This window comes from Carcharhinus amblyrhynchos, chromosome 11, assembly GCF_965287045.1.
Source record: "Carcharhinus amblyrhynchos chromosome 11, sCarAmb.v2.hapA, whole genome shotgun sequence".
Lineage (NCBI taxonomy): Eukaryota > Metazoa > Chordata > Chondrichthyes > Carcharhiniformes > Carcharhinidae > Carcharhinus > Carcharhinus amblyrhynchos.
In genome coordinates, this window is record NC_137334.1 from 90933545 (window position 1) to 90949996 (window position 16452).

Below are 16452 nucleotides of genomic sequence, written 5' to 3' on the forward strand. Positions count from 1 at the left end.
TGGGACACTGTGCTACATTACAAGGACCACATGAATGCAAATTGTTGTGGAGGAAGGGAGTTGCACAGAGAGAGGACATGCTTACTGTGTAGAGCAGATTGTCATCGGTGGGGAATGACCAATGAGTCAGCGTCAGGCAATAACCTGCCATTGCACATGATCATGGAGGAAAAGGTAGGCAAGGCCATGGAGGAATTTGGAGACAAAGGCCAGAATGTTACTACCATTCATGCTGACAAATTTTCCAAATTCTCCAACCTCGCTGCAATGGGAGCGTGGTGCGAACAGCTGGTAAGATCGCCCCCAGAGATATTAACAATTCCTTCGCTGAGGCATGGTGGATCTTGAAAAGCGTGGGTCCTTGTACAGGGGAAAATATCGGAGACAGGATTCTGGGTGAATTGAGGTTCTCTTGGGATGGAAATGGCCAAACAACCAAGGCCATATGAAGTCTTAAAATTCAAAAGGTGTTAATGAGCATTTTGGGAGTGGTGGGTGAGAGGCCGATAATGTTTCAGAGCTAGAAACAGGGAGATCTTGATAATAAATTGGCCCTGATGAAGATGGATTTGGAGGCATTAAGTGCCCCGCAACTCTTGTATTAGCTTGAGGCAGTAGTCAGGTAGCCTGATCGGGGTACGGAGATAGCGGGGGAAAGGCCAATGTTGCAGCATGCTGCCCCAAGCTCAACCAGCACCTGAAATACTCAACCATCCCATCAGAAACACTAGGTCATCTACACATGAAAATGAAAGGCCAAAAATCTGTTTAAGAACCTGGCTCTGGTTTAAGGTAATTGGTACAAATTACTTTAAACCAGCTGCAGCCAGAAAAATAAAACAACAGGGCCCAGACAGAAAAAGTTTTTTCAAAACATATTTATCAACTAAAGATAAAAACTACAGACAATAAATCTGATCCCACTATTATCATTTCATGATCGTAAACTTGGAAGAAATTGCTAATCTCTCACCTCGCTGATGTGTGCTGATGTTGAGTACCATTTATATGAAATGACTTCTGTCTCAGAAACGTTGTACAGAAAGATCATGCGGCTTGATTTAGTGAAGACAGGGACATTTCTAAAAGAAATCCGCTCTTCCGACAAAAACATTAGCTGCCAAAAAAAAATCCTGGAACTTTAGGAACACTTCTTGCCCTCTCCAATTGCAGAAACTCTCCAATACATTGCCTAGGTACCATTCTTTATAAATTTTTTGCCGAACTTTGAATATTGACAGGATACTGCAAGGCCTGGATAGAGTGGATGTGGAGAGGATGTTTCCACTAGTAGGAAAAACTAGAACCAGAGGGTACATCCTCAGACTAAAGGATGATCCTTTAAAGCAGAAGTGAGAAAGAATTTCTTCAGGCAGACAGCGGTGAATCTGTGGAACACTTTGCCACAGAAGCCAGATCATTAGGTGTCTTTAAGCCCGAGAGAGATGGGTTCTTGATTAATAAGGGGATCAGGGGTTATGTGGAAAAGGAAGGAGAATGGGGATGAGAAAAACATCAGCCATGATTGAATGGTCAGCAGACTCGATGGGTGAAGTGACCTAATTCTGCTCCTATGTCTTACAGTCTTATGATGTTATGGACAAGCTATCTAATCATTACAATAAGTACTTCACAAACAATTAAATGATATGTAAAGAGTAGTCACTGTAATGGCTCGGTAATAATTTACATGGACGGATGTCCCAGAGATTGCAATGAGATATTGACCAGGTCATTTGCTTGTTTTGACATTTTTGTTGGTTGTGGGTAGATATTAGTCCAGGCACCTAACCCGACATCTTTGGACTGTGGGAAGAAATCGGAGCACTCAAAGGAAACCCACACAGACATGGGGAGAACGTGCAAACGCCACACAGACAGTGACCCAAGCCAGGAATTGAACCCGGGTCCCTGGTGCTGTCAGGCAGCAGTGCCAACCACTGTACCATCGTGAAATGTAGAGGGATTATTTTTGGTGCCCTGGGTGCTTCCAGTTTTAAAATGACATCTTCATTTTTAGCTTCCCACCCTAACTGGTGAACCGCGGCATTTTGCATACTGGGAAACTCCTGTGCGTTCATCTCGGCACTCACTGTCGCTAGCACTATCTCCAGTATCTTCTTAAAAATTATATCTGCCTCTGCTAATAGCTTCCTTTGGATGACCTCATTACTTACCCCGCAGACTAAATGGTCCCACCATATCATTGAAAGTGGCTCTGAATTCGTAGTGCTCTGAGATCTGACTTAACTTGATAATATAAATTGCAATAGTATTTCCAGCAGTTCTCCCAGTTGAGTTAAACTTAAATCACTGCAATATTACTGATGGCTTTGGGTGGTAGTGTGTTTTCAGCAATTCAACAATTTCAATGAATGTCTTGGGACTGGGCTGCTTGGGGAATATTAGGCTGCATATTAAATTGTAGGCCTGTCTTCCACACATGCTCAGAAGCATTGCCTTTCTTTTACCTTCCTCTGTGGGGCTGAAAATAGTAGTTCAAATGTTCAATGTGTTGTCTCCAATGCTCCAAAGAGGCATCAAACGTAATAGGGGCATATCTGCAAACACTCATCTATTTCTCAACCTGAACTGAACTTGAATGTGGGTTTATACTCACGATCTTGGGACTGCTTTTTCTTTCCCTTATCATTAATCTCTCATTGCCAGTGTAATAATTCTTGTTCACCAGTTAAATAAATAACAAGTGCAACATTTATTTAGATATAACTACAATACAAAGACTTGCAGCCTCATGGCTGCCAGTCAGCGTCCAAGATCAAACTGATACAGAAGACCACACTTGCTAGGGTAATCCTCCACCCTGGTCCATGACTGGTCATCTGGGTAACATGGCCCTTTTGGCAGATTGCCCCATGGAGGGGACAAACACCACAATAATGGCACAGTGAGGATTTTGGGACAAATGGGACTTCAGTAAATCTCAGACCCTAAGGACTGTCTCCTTAACTTGTGAGGTATAAGGGTTAAGAAAGAAACAGAGGACCAGTGGAGAAATAGAGTGGATTAATTGAATCAGTCACAGAAAGAGAAATGAAGAGAGGAAAAGAAAGAATGGATTAAGAACCTAAGGACATAAGAACATAAGAAATAGGAGCAGGAGTAGGCCACCTAGCCCTTCGAGCCTGCCCCACCATTCAATAAGATCATGGCTGATCTGTCATGGCTCAGTTCCACATTCCCGCCCTCTCCCCATAACCCTTAATCCCCTCACTTATCAAAAATCCATCAACCCGCGTCTTAAAAATATTTAGCGAGGCAGCCTCCACCACCTCAACGGGCAGAGAATTCCAGAGGTTCACCACCCTTTGAGTGAAGAAGTTCCTCCTCAACTCCGTTCTAAACCGCACCCCCCTTTATCTTGAGGCTGTGCCCCCTAGTCCTACTGTCCTTTCTGAGCGGGAAGAGTCTCTCTACCTCTATCCTATCCATCCCATTTATCATTTTATATGTCTCAATGAGATCTCCCCTCATTCTTCTAAACTCTAACGAGTACAAGCCTAGTTTATTCAGCCTCTCCTCATAGCTCAACCCCCTCATCTCCGGTATCAGCCTAGTAAACCTCCTCTGCACTCCCTCCAAGGCCAAAATATCCTTGCGTAAGTACGGCGACCAAAACTGCACACAGTACTCCAGCTGCGTCCTCACCAATGCCCTATACAGCCGCAGCAAGACCTCCCTACTTTTATATTCAATCCCCCTCGCTATGAAGGTCAGCATCCCATTAGCCTTCCTGACCACCTGCTGCACCTGCAGGCTGGGTTTTTGCGACTCATGCACAAGGACCCCGAGGTCCCTCTGCACCGTCGCCTGCTGCAGTTTTTCGCCACGTAAGTAATAATCCTTCCTACCATTATTCCTACCAAAGTGGACCACCTCGCACTTGCCAACATTAAATTCCATTTGCCAGTTCCTGGCCCATTCACCCAGCTATCTAGATCCTTCTGCAGACTCTCCACACCCTCCACACAATTTGCCGTTCCACCAATCTTGGTGTCATCAGCAAATTTCGACACCATACACTCGGTTCCCTCCTCCAGATCATCTACATAAATGGTAAATAGCTGAGGCCCCAGCACCGACCCCTGGGGCACTCCACTAGTCACCAACCGCCAATCCGAATAGCACCCATTGACCCCCACTCTCTGCCTCCTATTTGACAACCAATCCTCTATCCACGCTAACACCCTACCCCCAACTCCATGCCCCCTTACCTTCTGCAATAACCTCTTGTGAGGTACCTTGTCAAACGCCTTCTGAAAATCAAGAAAGACCACATCCACCGGCTCTCCTCTATCCACCGCCCTAGACACATCCTCATAGAACTCCAATAAATTTGTCAGACACGACTTCCCCTTAACGAAACCGTGCTGCGTCTGCTCTATCAAGCAATTCCCCTCAAGATGCCTCGCTACTTCCTCCTTGATGACGGATTCTAACATTTTACCCACAACAGACGTTAAACTAACCGGCCTATAATTCCCCGCCTTTTGCCTGGCACCCTTCTTAAGGAGAGGCTGAATAAACTAGGCTTGTACTCGTTAGAGTTTAGAAGAATGAGGGGAGATCTCATTGAGACGTATAAGATGATGAATGGGATGGATAGGATAGAGGTGGAGAGACTCTTCCCGCTCAAAAAAGACAGTAGGACTAGGGGGCACAGCCTCAAGATAAAGGGGAGGCGGTTTAGAACGGAGTTGAGGAGGAACTTCTTCACTCAAAGGGTGGTGAATCTCTGGAATTCTCTGCCCGTTGAAGTGGTGGAGGCTGCCTCGCTAAATATTTTTAAGAAGCGGGTTGATGGGTTTTTGATAAGAGAAGGGATTAAGGGTTATGGGGAGAGGGCGGGAAAGTGGAACTGAGCCACGACAGATCAGCCATGATCTTATTGAATGGCGGGGCAGGCTCGAAGGGCTAGATGGCCTACTCCTGCTCCTATTTCTTATGTTCTTATGTTCTTATGTTCTTTCCAATCTTCCGGCACTTCCCCGGAATCCAGCGACGTTTGGAAAATAACCACCAAGGCATCCGCTATCACCTCCGCCATTTCTTTCAGAACCCTCGGATGCATTCCATCCAGTCCTGGGGACTTGTCCACAATCAGTCCCTCCAGTCTGTCGAGCACCGCCTCTCTAGTAACAATAATGTCATTGAGACCCTCCAGTTCTACCACCTTTCCATCGCTAACACCCGGCAAATTATTCACATCTTCCTCCGTGAAGACCGAAACAAAAAAGTTATTCAAGACCTCAGCCACTTCCCCATCCCCTACCACTAAGTCCCCCCTCTCATCCTCCAAGGGTCCAACGTTCACCCTAGCCAGCCTCTTCCCTTTTATATATTCATAAAAGCTCCTGCTATCCTTTTTTATATGAAGCACTAGCCCAGCTTCATAGTTTCTCCTACCCTTCCTTATCAACTTTTTTGTCAATCTTTGTTGACATTTAAACCTCTCCCAATCCTCTTCTCACCCACTACTCTTAGCTACTCTAAATGCCTCCGCTTTTAATTTAACACTTTCCTTCACCTCCTTCGTTATCCACGGCTTATTACCTCTCCTCCTACGGTCCTTTTTAACCATCGGAATAAATTTCTGCTGAGCACCAAGAAAGAACTCCTTAAAGATCCTCCACTGCTCCTCAGCAGACCTACCTTCCAACGCGCTCCCCCAGTCAACATTCGCCAATTCTTCTCTCATCCTACCGTACTCCCCTTTGTTCAAACAAAGGACGCGTGTCCGGGAACCCACTTTCTCCTCCTCCATCTGCACCAGAAACTCCACCATACAATGATCACTCTCCCCAAGAGGATCCTTCACCACAAGGTCCCTAATTCTACCCACCTCATTACATAACACCAGATCCAAGATAGCTCGTTCCCTCGTTGGCTCCAACACACACTGTTGAAGGAAACTATCCTGGCAGATTAAAAGCAATAGAAATGATACTGAGACAAAGAGTAATGAAAAAATTAAAAACCCTGCATTTGGAGCAATCTGCAATGCTGGGTCAAAACTCCAAAATTTTAATTGTTCCTTTTCTGAGCAGGGAAGGTTGACTTGGGTTTCAGGAAACTTGTCATTGATATGGCTCCTGTATTATGTACCATTTCTAAGTTACGAAAGGAGCAATTGCTTAAGACTCCCAGGGCACTGAGACTCTGTTGCCACTAACAACAGAACACTGTACATCATTCAGCAATGTGTGACAATTCAAATTTATAGCATACCATTTCGTCACTGCAAATTGCTGGGCTATTTCCATACCAAAAATGAGTGAGTGGCATTAAACATGCCGTTGTTAGTTTCCTAATGAATTCCGTGTAACAGGAACAAATCCATACGTGACAAAGGGTTTAAGAGATCCTTGAAATACAGTACAGTCCGATGATCAATCCAACTCTCACCTGCCCAAGGACTGGTGCTCGCTGGACAGCTGGAGCTCCAAAGTAGGAAGATGGGTCATTGAAAGAGGCAGAGTTGCCTAGGACCCGCGTATCATATCCAATACCTGTGAAGGTCACCAAGGCAGAATCACCACACAGGATATGAATGGGGATGTTCACCTAGAGAAAAGACAAGGTAGAAATCCAATTTACTGGAGTACATGCAAAGCCAAAATAAAGTTTCAGTTGAAGAATGGAAGTCTCAGAATGAGCCACAACAGTCAGAGAGTAATTGAAATTCCACTTAAATCCCACATAACGCAGAACACATACAGTGAGTCAATCACCAATGTGAAGACGAAGAGTTTGATGTTTATAGTGCTGTCCATCAGCAAAATGTGATCCTTATGGGGCGGAGGGGTCACCTCCCAAATGTTAACCTGTTATTTTCTGCTGATTATTTCCAGTCTTTTCTTTTATTTCATATTTCCAATATTTCTGGTTGTCTTTCTATCATGCTAGAACGAGTATAATTGGATTCATGTTATAAATGCTTGAGCGATTGTGGTTGGCACAGACTCGATGGGCCGAATGGTGTAACCTTCACTCCAGCAGCCAAAGCACATGTTGGGCATGTGCCTGGATTCTTGAAGTTAAACATGCTTGAATTAGATAGAATATTACAACATAGAAATGGGCCCTTCAGCCCAGCTGGAGCTGGTGTTTATGCTCCACACAAACCTCCTTCCTAATTCATTTCATCCTGTCAGCATATTCTCCCATTCTTTTCTCCCTCATGTACGTATCCAGCTTCCTCTTCAATGTGTCCATGCTGTTGACCTCAACTACACTCTGTGGTGGCAAGTTCCATATTCTAACCTTTCCAGTTAAACAACTATTTCAGTTCTGTCTTCACAGGAGAAGAAACAAATAACTTCCCAGAAAAACAAAGGAACCAAGAGTCTAGGCGGCATGGTGGCACAGTGGTTAGCATGGCTGCCTCACAGTATCAGGGACCCAGATTTGATTCCCAGCTTGGGTCATTGTCTGTGTGGAGTTTGCATGTTCTCCCCAGGTCTGTGTGCGTTTCCTCCAGGTGGTCCGGTTTCCACCCACCGTCTGAAAGACATACAGGTTAGATGAATTGGCCATGCTAAATTCTCCCTCAGTGTACCTGAACAGGCGCTGGAGTGTAGCAACTAGGGGGTTTTCACAATAAATTCATTGCAGTGTTAATGTAAGCCTACTTGTAAGACGAATAAGTAGACTTAAGGAGGAATTGAAGTAAATTGGTATTACTAAAGAAATAGGAGTTGGAGAAATTAATGTAACTGAAAGCCAATGAATCCTCAGAGCTTGGTAATCTACATCCCAGAGTACTAAAAGGAGGTGACCCTGGAAATAGTGGATGCGTTGGCTGTCATCCTCCAAAATTCTGTAGATTTGGGAGCAGTCCCAGGAGACTGGATTTTTGATGGTGCAAAATTTTGGCCTGCATGTCCCACAAAACTGTGTCAGCTCATTGGCCTAGGGTTATGACTCTCGCTTTAAGTGCTGCTATCAATGAATTTGCTGAACCTGACATCTGAGATTCAACTCCCAGATGAATGCTCACTTTATGGGCGGCACGGTGGCACAGCGGTTAGCACTGCTACCTCACAGCGCCAGGGACCCGGGTTCAAGTCCCGGCTTGGGTCACTGTCTGTGGACAATTCTCCCTGTGAATGTGTGGACACATTCTCCCTGTGTCTGCATGGGTTTCCTCTGGGTGCTCCGGTTTCCTTTCGCAGTCCAAACATGTGCAGGTTCGGTGGATTGACTGTGTAAAATTGCCCCTTACATGCCAGGCAGACTAGCAGGATAAATATATGGAGTGACAAGGATCGGGCCTGGATGGGATTGTGCTCGATGCAGACTCGATGGACCAAAAGGCCTTTTTCGGCATTGTAGGATTCTAAGAAAACTCACAACGGGACAAGGAATATTGAAAAAAATATAAAAATGAAGCTTGGACAACAACTGAGACTTTGGGCAGAATTTTAAAAGTTTATTTATTAGCGTCACAAGTAGATTTACATTAACACCACAATGAGGTTGCAGTGAAAATTTTGCCACTCATGCCAATAAATATGACAAAACATTCAAAGATCCACTGGCTTCAGTCAGAACAAAGAATTTCACTGGCAGAAGGGGCCGTAAAATTCCACTCTTTGTCCCTCTATTCAATTCACCACATCGCTGCCAAGGTTTCATCTAATGTTTTATACCTAGCAATCATTTTAACTGGTAGTCTTGCCATGTGATCCAAAATGTATGCCTTTTGTTTCATTAACAATCCAGGCTTAACTTTAATTTGGTTACAGAAGTGCTGTTGTTCTCCATGTCTACACATACTTGCTCCTTTTAGCTGATGAAAACAAACCAATTTCAACTCATTCCATTAACATGAACTATAATCCCGTCAAGTACTTATCTTTGAGTATCAGTGGAGGAGACACTGGCAAGTGGACAACATTCTGTGGTGTGAACTGTGGCTCAGTGGGTAACACTCTTGCCTCTGACTCAGGAAGTTGTGGGCTCTAGTCTCCCTCCAGAGAATTGAGCACAAAACCCTTGGCTGACATCTTAGTGCACTTGAAGTGGATTACATGGTCATTATCAGAATGCTGTTTGTGGGAGCTTACAGTGCAAATTGGCTGCCACATTTCCAGCATTCCAACTCCAGCGAAACTTGAAAAGTGCATCATTTGCAGTCAGGTGCTTTGGAACATCCAGGGACCATTGAAAATTACAACTCAGAAACAAGCCTTTTGGCCCTTCTTGTCTGTGCCAAACCATTTTTTGCCTAGTCCCACTGACTTGCACTTGGACCATATCTCTCCACACTCCTCTCATCCATGAACCTGTCCAAGTTTTTCTTAAAAGTTAAAAGTGACCCGTACTTACCACTTTATCCAGCAACTCATTCCATACTCCCACCACTCTCCGTGTGAAGAAGCCCCCCCTAATATTCCCTTTAAACTTTTCTCCTTTCACCCTTAACCCATGCCCTCTGTTTTTTTTTTCTCCCCTAGCCTCAGTGGAAAAAGCCTGCTTGCATTCACCCTATCTATACCCATCAAAATCTTATACACCTCTATCAAATCTCCCTTCATTCTTCTATGCTTCAGGGAATAAAGTCCTAACCTATTTAATCTCTCTCTGTAACTCAGCTTCTCAAGTCCAGGCAACATCCTTGTGAACCTTCCCTGCACTCTTTCAACCTTGTTTACATCCTTCCTGTAACTAGGTGACCAAAACTGTACACAATGCTCTAAATTCGGCCTCACCAATGCCTTATACAACCTTACCATAACACTCCAACTTTTATGCTCGATACTCTGATTTATAAAGGCCAAAAGCACTCTTTACGACCCTATCCACCTGTGATGTCACTTTTAGGGAATTCTGTACCTGCATTCCCAGATCCCTCTGTTCAACTGCACTCTTCAGAGTCCTGCCATTTAGCCCGTACGTTCTACTTTGGTTTGTCCTTCCAAAGTACAATACATAAGAGCATAAGAAATAGGAGCAGGAGGAGGCCATCTAGCCCCTCGAGCCTGCCCCACCATTCAATAAGATCATGGCTAATCTGAAGTGGATCAGTTCCACTTACCCGCCTGCTTCCCATAACTCTTAACTCCCTTATTGATCAGAAATTTATCTATCTGTGACTTAAACATATTCAACGAGGTAGCCTCCACCACTTCAATGGGCAGAGAATTCCAGAGATTCACTACCCTCTGAGAGAAGAACTTCCTCCTCAACTCTGTTCTAAACTGACCCCCCCTTATTTTGAGGCTGTGCCCTCGAGTTCTGGTTTCCTTTCTAAGTGGAAAGAATCTCTCTCCGTCTACCTTATTTAGTCCCTTCATTATCTTATATGTCTCTATAAGATCACCCCTCAGCCTTCTAAACTCCAACGAGTACAGGCCCAATCTGCTCAGTCTCTCCTCATATGCTAACACCCACTTCTCCGGTATCAACCTGGTGAAGCTTTTCTGTACTCCCTCCAAGGCCAATATATCCTTTCGCAAATAAGGGGATCAAAATTGCACACTGTACTCTAGTTGCGGCCTCACCAGAGCCTTATACAGTTGTAGCAAGACCTCCCTGCTTTTATATTCTATCCCCCTCGCAATAAAGGTCAACATTCCATTCGCCTTCTTGATCACCTGCAGCACCTGCAGACTGAGTTTTTGCAATTCATGCACAACGACCCCCAGGTCCCTCTGCACAGTAGCATGTTGTAATTTTTCACCATTTAAATAATATTCCATTTTACTATTATTTCTTCCAAAGTAGATAACCTCACATTTGCCAACGTTATACTCCATCTGCCAGATCATCGCCCACTCACTCAGCCTACCCAAACCTCTCTGCCTCTTAAACCTTCCACCCCTCACCTTGAACCTGTGTCCCCTTGTGACTGACCCTTTAACTAAGGGGAAGAGCTGCTCCTTATTCACTCTGTCCATGTCCCTCACAACCTTGTACATCTCAATCAAGTCACCCCCTCAGACTTTTCTGCACCATTGAAAACAACCCAAGCCTGTCTAACCTCTCTTTATAACTTAAATGTTCCATCCTAGGCAGCATCCTGGTGAATCTCCTCTGCACCCCCTCCAGTGCAATCACATCTTTCCGATAATGTGGCAACCAGAACGGCACACAGTACTCCAGCTGTGGCTTCACCAAAGTTTTATACAACTCCATAACGACTTCCCTCACACTTGTCTGCATTAAATTCCATTTGCCATTTTTCAGCCCATTTTTCTAGTTGGTCCAAATCCCTCTGCAAGCTTTGAAAACCTTCCTCACTGTCCTCTACACCTCCAAACTTTGTATCATCAGCAAATTTGCTGATCCAATTTACCACATTATCATCCAGATCATTGATATAGATGACCAAAACTGTTGTTGCCAAATGAAAGTCTTTCTCTGGGTCACATACCGAATAGGATCGCGCCTCAAGTGGTGAGAAAATCCATTCAATGTAAGCAGTCATTCCCGGCTTGATCTCGCCACGTGGATTCAGGCACTTAAAGATGGAATGGTTGTAATTCTGCTCCTGGACTTCTTTCAAGGAATCTAGCTGGATATCATATATCACTCGTGCTGAGCCACCATTGTACAGCTCATAAATCTGTGGTGAGCAAAAGATATAAGGAAAGGGCTGAAATCACAAAGTGTCACACCAATTGTTAGCGACCCACTAACCCATTCCAGGGGGTTCTAAGATTGCCAGCTCTGGATGGACATATTCCTGAAGGTTTTATTACACAATGCCCCAACCTCCCTCTGTCCTATCTTCCAGCGTCCCTCCATTGTTTTATCCAACATGTCCATGGCCTTTCCAACTTCCCACACAAACTGAACAGGCTCTTCACGACTCAGTTCGATGATTGACTATTAAACTGTATTCCTTTCCCCCCCATCTCCTAGATTTTGTAACCAATAAACTTAAGTGTTCAAGGAAAATAATAACGCATTAGCACCATCCCCACTCACAATTTTCTCAATGCACCTATGATTTTTTTTTTAGGTTTTGACCACAGAATAATCTTCAATTGCTGAAGAATCCTGGAGGTTTGGCAAAGTCAGAAGTTACGAACAATCAATCCACCACAGAGTCACAAGCCAGATTGGGTCGGATGATTGGCTCTATTCCCCGAAGGATATCAGAGGACCCCAGGGATTTTTTGAAAACAATCCAGAAGCTTTGACTTTTACTTTTCTGCTTCTATCCCACTGATTTGCCAGAATTATTTTGAATTCATTCTTACAACTTGCCATTGTGGGATTTGAACTTGTGATATTAGTTCAGAAACCCTAAATCAATGTCACTGAATAATGATCAAGAGTAGAAATCCTGGAGTTGATTGCTCCCCTCCCAAGACCAGGACACGGAGGTCAATTGCAGGTGTCATCACCCTAAGTTAAGATCATTTAATGTAACAAAACTGCCTGGGAGCCAAACTCTGAGCCTTCTTGATATAAATGACACAGTTTCATAACAGGCATTGCATTTCATAGAATCACAGAATCACACTGCACAGAATAGGCCCTTCGGCCCATCGAGTCCACACTAACACAATAGAAACACCTGAACTCCCACCTAATCCCATCTGCTAGCATTTGGCCCATAGCCCTGGATGTTATGATGCGCCAAGTGTCCATCCAGATACTTTTTAAAGGCTGTGGGGCAACCTGCCTCCACCACCCTCCTAGGCAGCGCATTCCAGACTGTCACCGCCCTCTGGGTAAAAAACCTTGTTCTCGGCATCCCTCTTAAACCACCCACCCCTCACCTTGAACCTGTGTCCCCTCGTGACTGACCCTTTAACTAAGGGGAACAGCTGCTCCTTATCCACTCTGTCCATGTCCCTCATAATCTTGTACATCTGAATCAAGTCACCCCCTCAGACTTTTCTGCCCCAATGAAAACAACCCAAGCTTATCCAACCTCTCTTCATAAGTTCAATGTCCCATCCCAGGCAGCAACCTGGTGAATCTCCTCTGCACCCCCTCCAGTGCAATCACATTCTTCTGATAATGTGGCGACCAGAACTGTACACAGTACTCCAGCTGTGGCCTCACCAAAGTTTTATACAACTCCATAATGACTTCCCTGTTTTTGTAATCTATGCCTCAACAGATACAGGCAAGTGACAAATATGTCTTTTTCACCACCCTACTAACATGTTCTTCTGCTTTCAGAGATCTGTGGACAAACTTACCAAGGTCCCTTTGTTCCACAGAATTTCCAAATGTCCTATCATCTATTGAATACTTTCTAGTCAAATTATTCCTTCCATATAGACCATTCCATCTATATCTTCTTGTAGCCTGACACTCTGCCTCACTGTTAACCACCCATCCAATCTTTGTGTCATCCACAAATTTACTAATCCTACCTCTCACATGGTCATCAATATCATTTATATAAATGACGATTAATAGGGGGCCCGACACAAGTCCCTGTGGTACACCACTGGACAATGGCTTCCAGTCACTAAGGCAGCCGTCTGTCAACACCCTCTGTCTCCTGCAACTGAGCCAATTTTGAATCCACTTTATCAAATTACCCTGTATCCCATGAGAATTTACCTTCTTTATAAGGCTTCCATGTAGGTCCTTGTTAAAAGCTTTGCAGAAATCTGTATAAACTACATCGACTGCACTGCCCTCGTCTGCACACCTGGCCACCTCCTCAAAAAATTCAATCAAATTTGTTAGGCACAAGTTCCCTCTGACAAAGCCATGCTGACTATCCCTGATCAAGCTTTGCCTCTCCAAGTGGAGATAGATGCTCTCCTTCAGAATGTTCCCTGCCATTGACATGACGTGATGTGACCGTCTTCAAGGGAGAGGCAGCAGAGGGGAGAGAGACCAAAATGGGGCTGGGATAAATGGTTCAGCTGGTTAAATGATATTGTTTTTTTTAAAAAATTGGTTATATGTTTCAACATTTAATTATCATTCCCCCCCCTCCACCACCATTTTACAAATTAATCTAATCAAGTAGAAATGAAATATTAGAGTCAATTACATGATCTGCACTCAATTATAAGCTAAACACGAATAACACTATCTCACACTAGACCACAATGAGTGAATTCAGCCGTAAGGAGGAGATGGGATTCACTCACCTGCTTGGGTGGGTTGGAAGTGCTGATACAAACAGGTGCAAACGTATGGTGAGTGACAAGGAAGTGAATGTAAGGACGATCTTTCGGCACCGTGATACCGATGAAATTTAACTGGAAGGAGACAAAAGTGATAAAATCATTTGCATTGCTACATTCTTATTGGTTTGAGTTGAAGCACTTAAAGAATGTAGCTGGAGATAACGGGAATACAGAAGGTGTATTGCTGGTATTAAGGCTTTGCTCCAATGAGCACTACTAATGAAAGGTCTGGTAAGTAATGGTGCAAAGGCAATCACTCCAGATTAATTTGAATAAGAATAAAAACTACAATGCATAGGGGGAGATTGGGGATGATTTTTAATTTGGCAACAGGCTATTACCCTGCCAGAGCAGATTACCCTCCTCTGTCCAAAAGATGGGCCGGTTAGCTGGATTGGCCGTGCTAAATTGCTCCTTAGTGCAGGGGAACTAGTTACGGTAAATATATGGGGTCATGGGGATAGGGTCTGGGTGTGATTGTGGTCGGTGCAGACTTGATGGGCCAAATGTCCTCCTTCTGCACTGTTGGATTCTATTCTATGATTCTCCGGCAGAACTGCTTATTTTCATGCCATTTATTCTTCTGGCTCAGTGAATATCGTTCTTGCTTCTGAGTCAGAAGGTTGTGGATTCAAGCAAAAAAAAATGTTGTAATGACCACAATAAGGCCATTGAGGTTGGCCCCTTGGAGTATGAGCTCCCTGATTGCCTATATATATAAGGAAAGAGACAGAGAGAGAGAGCGAGCCCTGACAGTGCAGATTCTAACTCTGTACCTGAAGCACTCTTAGGAGTGGAGACAAGTTTATAAATAAAGGAAATCTGGTGAAGGAGCACTGGTCTCTGAGAAGTTATTTCAAAAGTGTAAACTGAATCTCTAGTGTAATTGAAAAAGTGCAGTACTGTTGGATGAGATTTTAAACGAAAGTTCCAACAAAGCACTAGTTTGCCCTCAAATATCATCAAAAAGGTTATCTGATTATTAGCACACCGTTCTTTTGATGCCTTAAATTAGATGCTGTGTTTCTTACAGTACAGCAGTAAACTACACTTCAAAGGGCTTAATTGAATGTGTATCATTTTGGGATGTTCTGGGGTCATAAATAGTATTACATAAATAATCTTTTTCTCCCTGTACTGCAGCACGCGGGTCCCTATCTGCTTGTTCAGGTGGACATCAAAGATCCGAGTGCACAATTCAAAGGAAGGCAGGCATTTTCCTGGAACTGCTCGCCAGAATTCCTCCTATGGCAAATACCACAAAAAAAACAGAAGCGGGCCGTGGGATGCAGCTGGCACAGAATTCCTGTGGCATTACAAACAAAATATTGCATCCCAAAACTTGATTCACTGTGCAAAGTGCTCTGAGACTTCAGGACGATGTAATAGCATGCGGCATAATGTGAGCATTAAGCTGATTTTATAAGGCAAGACTTGCATCTATAAAGCAGCATTGAATTTCTCAGGGCATCCCGAGCGTCTTTCAGCCACTGAGGTATTTCTGAAATGCCTGCCAATTTGCGCACAGCAAGCTCTAGAAACAGAAATGTGATAATGACCAGATTATTTGTTTTTATTCGTCATGTTAGCTAAAAGACTTGCATTTATAAAGCTCCTTCACAACCACGGACCTCTCAAAGCACTTTGAAACCAATGAATTATTTTTGAAGCGCAGTCACTGGTGTAATAAAGATGTAAGGTCAGAAATATGGCAGCCAATTTGTGAACTTGTAAATTCCATCAAGCAGCAACGTGATAATGGCTTAATAATCTGCTCCTGTGATGTTGATGTGAGGGATAAGCATTGGCCAGGACACCAAGAATAACTCCTGTAATAATTCTAGTTCACCAGTTAGGTAAATAACAACTGCAAGGTTTATTTACATGCAACTTTAACACAGAGCCTTTCAGCCTCATGGCTGTGAGTCAGTTCCTGAGAAGGTTCTAGAACAAAGACCCAAGCTCACCAGGGTGCTTCCCCGCCCTCCTCTGATGAAAGGTCATCCAGACTCGAAACATTAGCTCTATTCTGTCACACAGATGCTCAGCTATTGAAGGAGAAATGCTCCAAAAGTTCGTGGTACCAAATAAACCTGTTGGTCTTTAACCTGATGTTATCAGGCTTCTTACTGTGCCCACCCCAGTCCAATGTCGGCATCTCCACATCACAGATGCTCTCAGACCTGCTGAGATTATCCAGCATTTTTTGTTTCTGATCCCTTACCCTGCTCTTCGATTCATTTCCCTTACTCTGCAGCTGAATTCACCACAATTCTCCTGCTCTTCCTTGAAATAGAGGAGACTGCAGAGTTGAATG

The 16452-nt window shown here is 44.0% G+C and overlaps 1 protein-coding gene across 1 annotated transcript in view; it reads right to left on the reverse strand.

The window, feature by feature from the left end:
- cfap65 (cilia and flagella associated protein 65) overlaps positions 1-16452 on the reverse strand; it is a 137924-nt gene that overhangs the window by 37358 nt on the left and 84114 nt on the right. Inside the window, exons 22-25 of the mRNA XM_080198323.1 lie at positions 14097-14207; positions 11399-11590; positions 6427-6585; positions 974-1117 (exon numbers count right to left, since the gene is read on the reverse strand). Of these exons, the coding sequence (XP_080054449.1) occupies positions 974-1117; positions 6427-6585; positions 11399-11590; positions 14097-14207 (606 nt within the window). The remainder of the gene's footprint in view (positions 1-973; positions 1118-6426; positions 6586-11398; positions 11591-14096; positions 14208-16452) is intronic.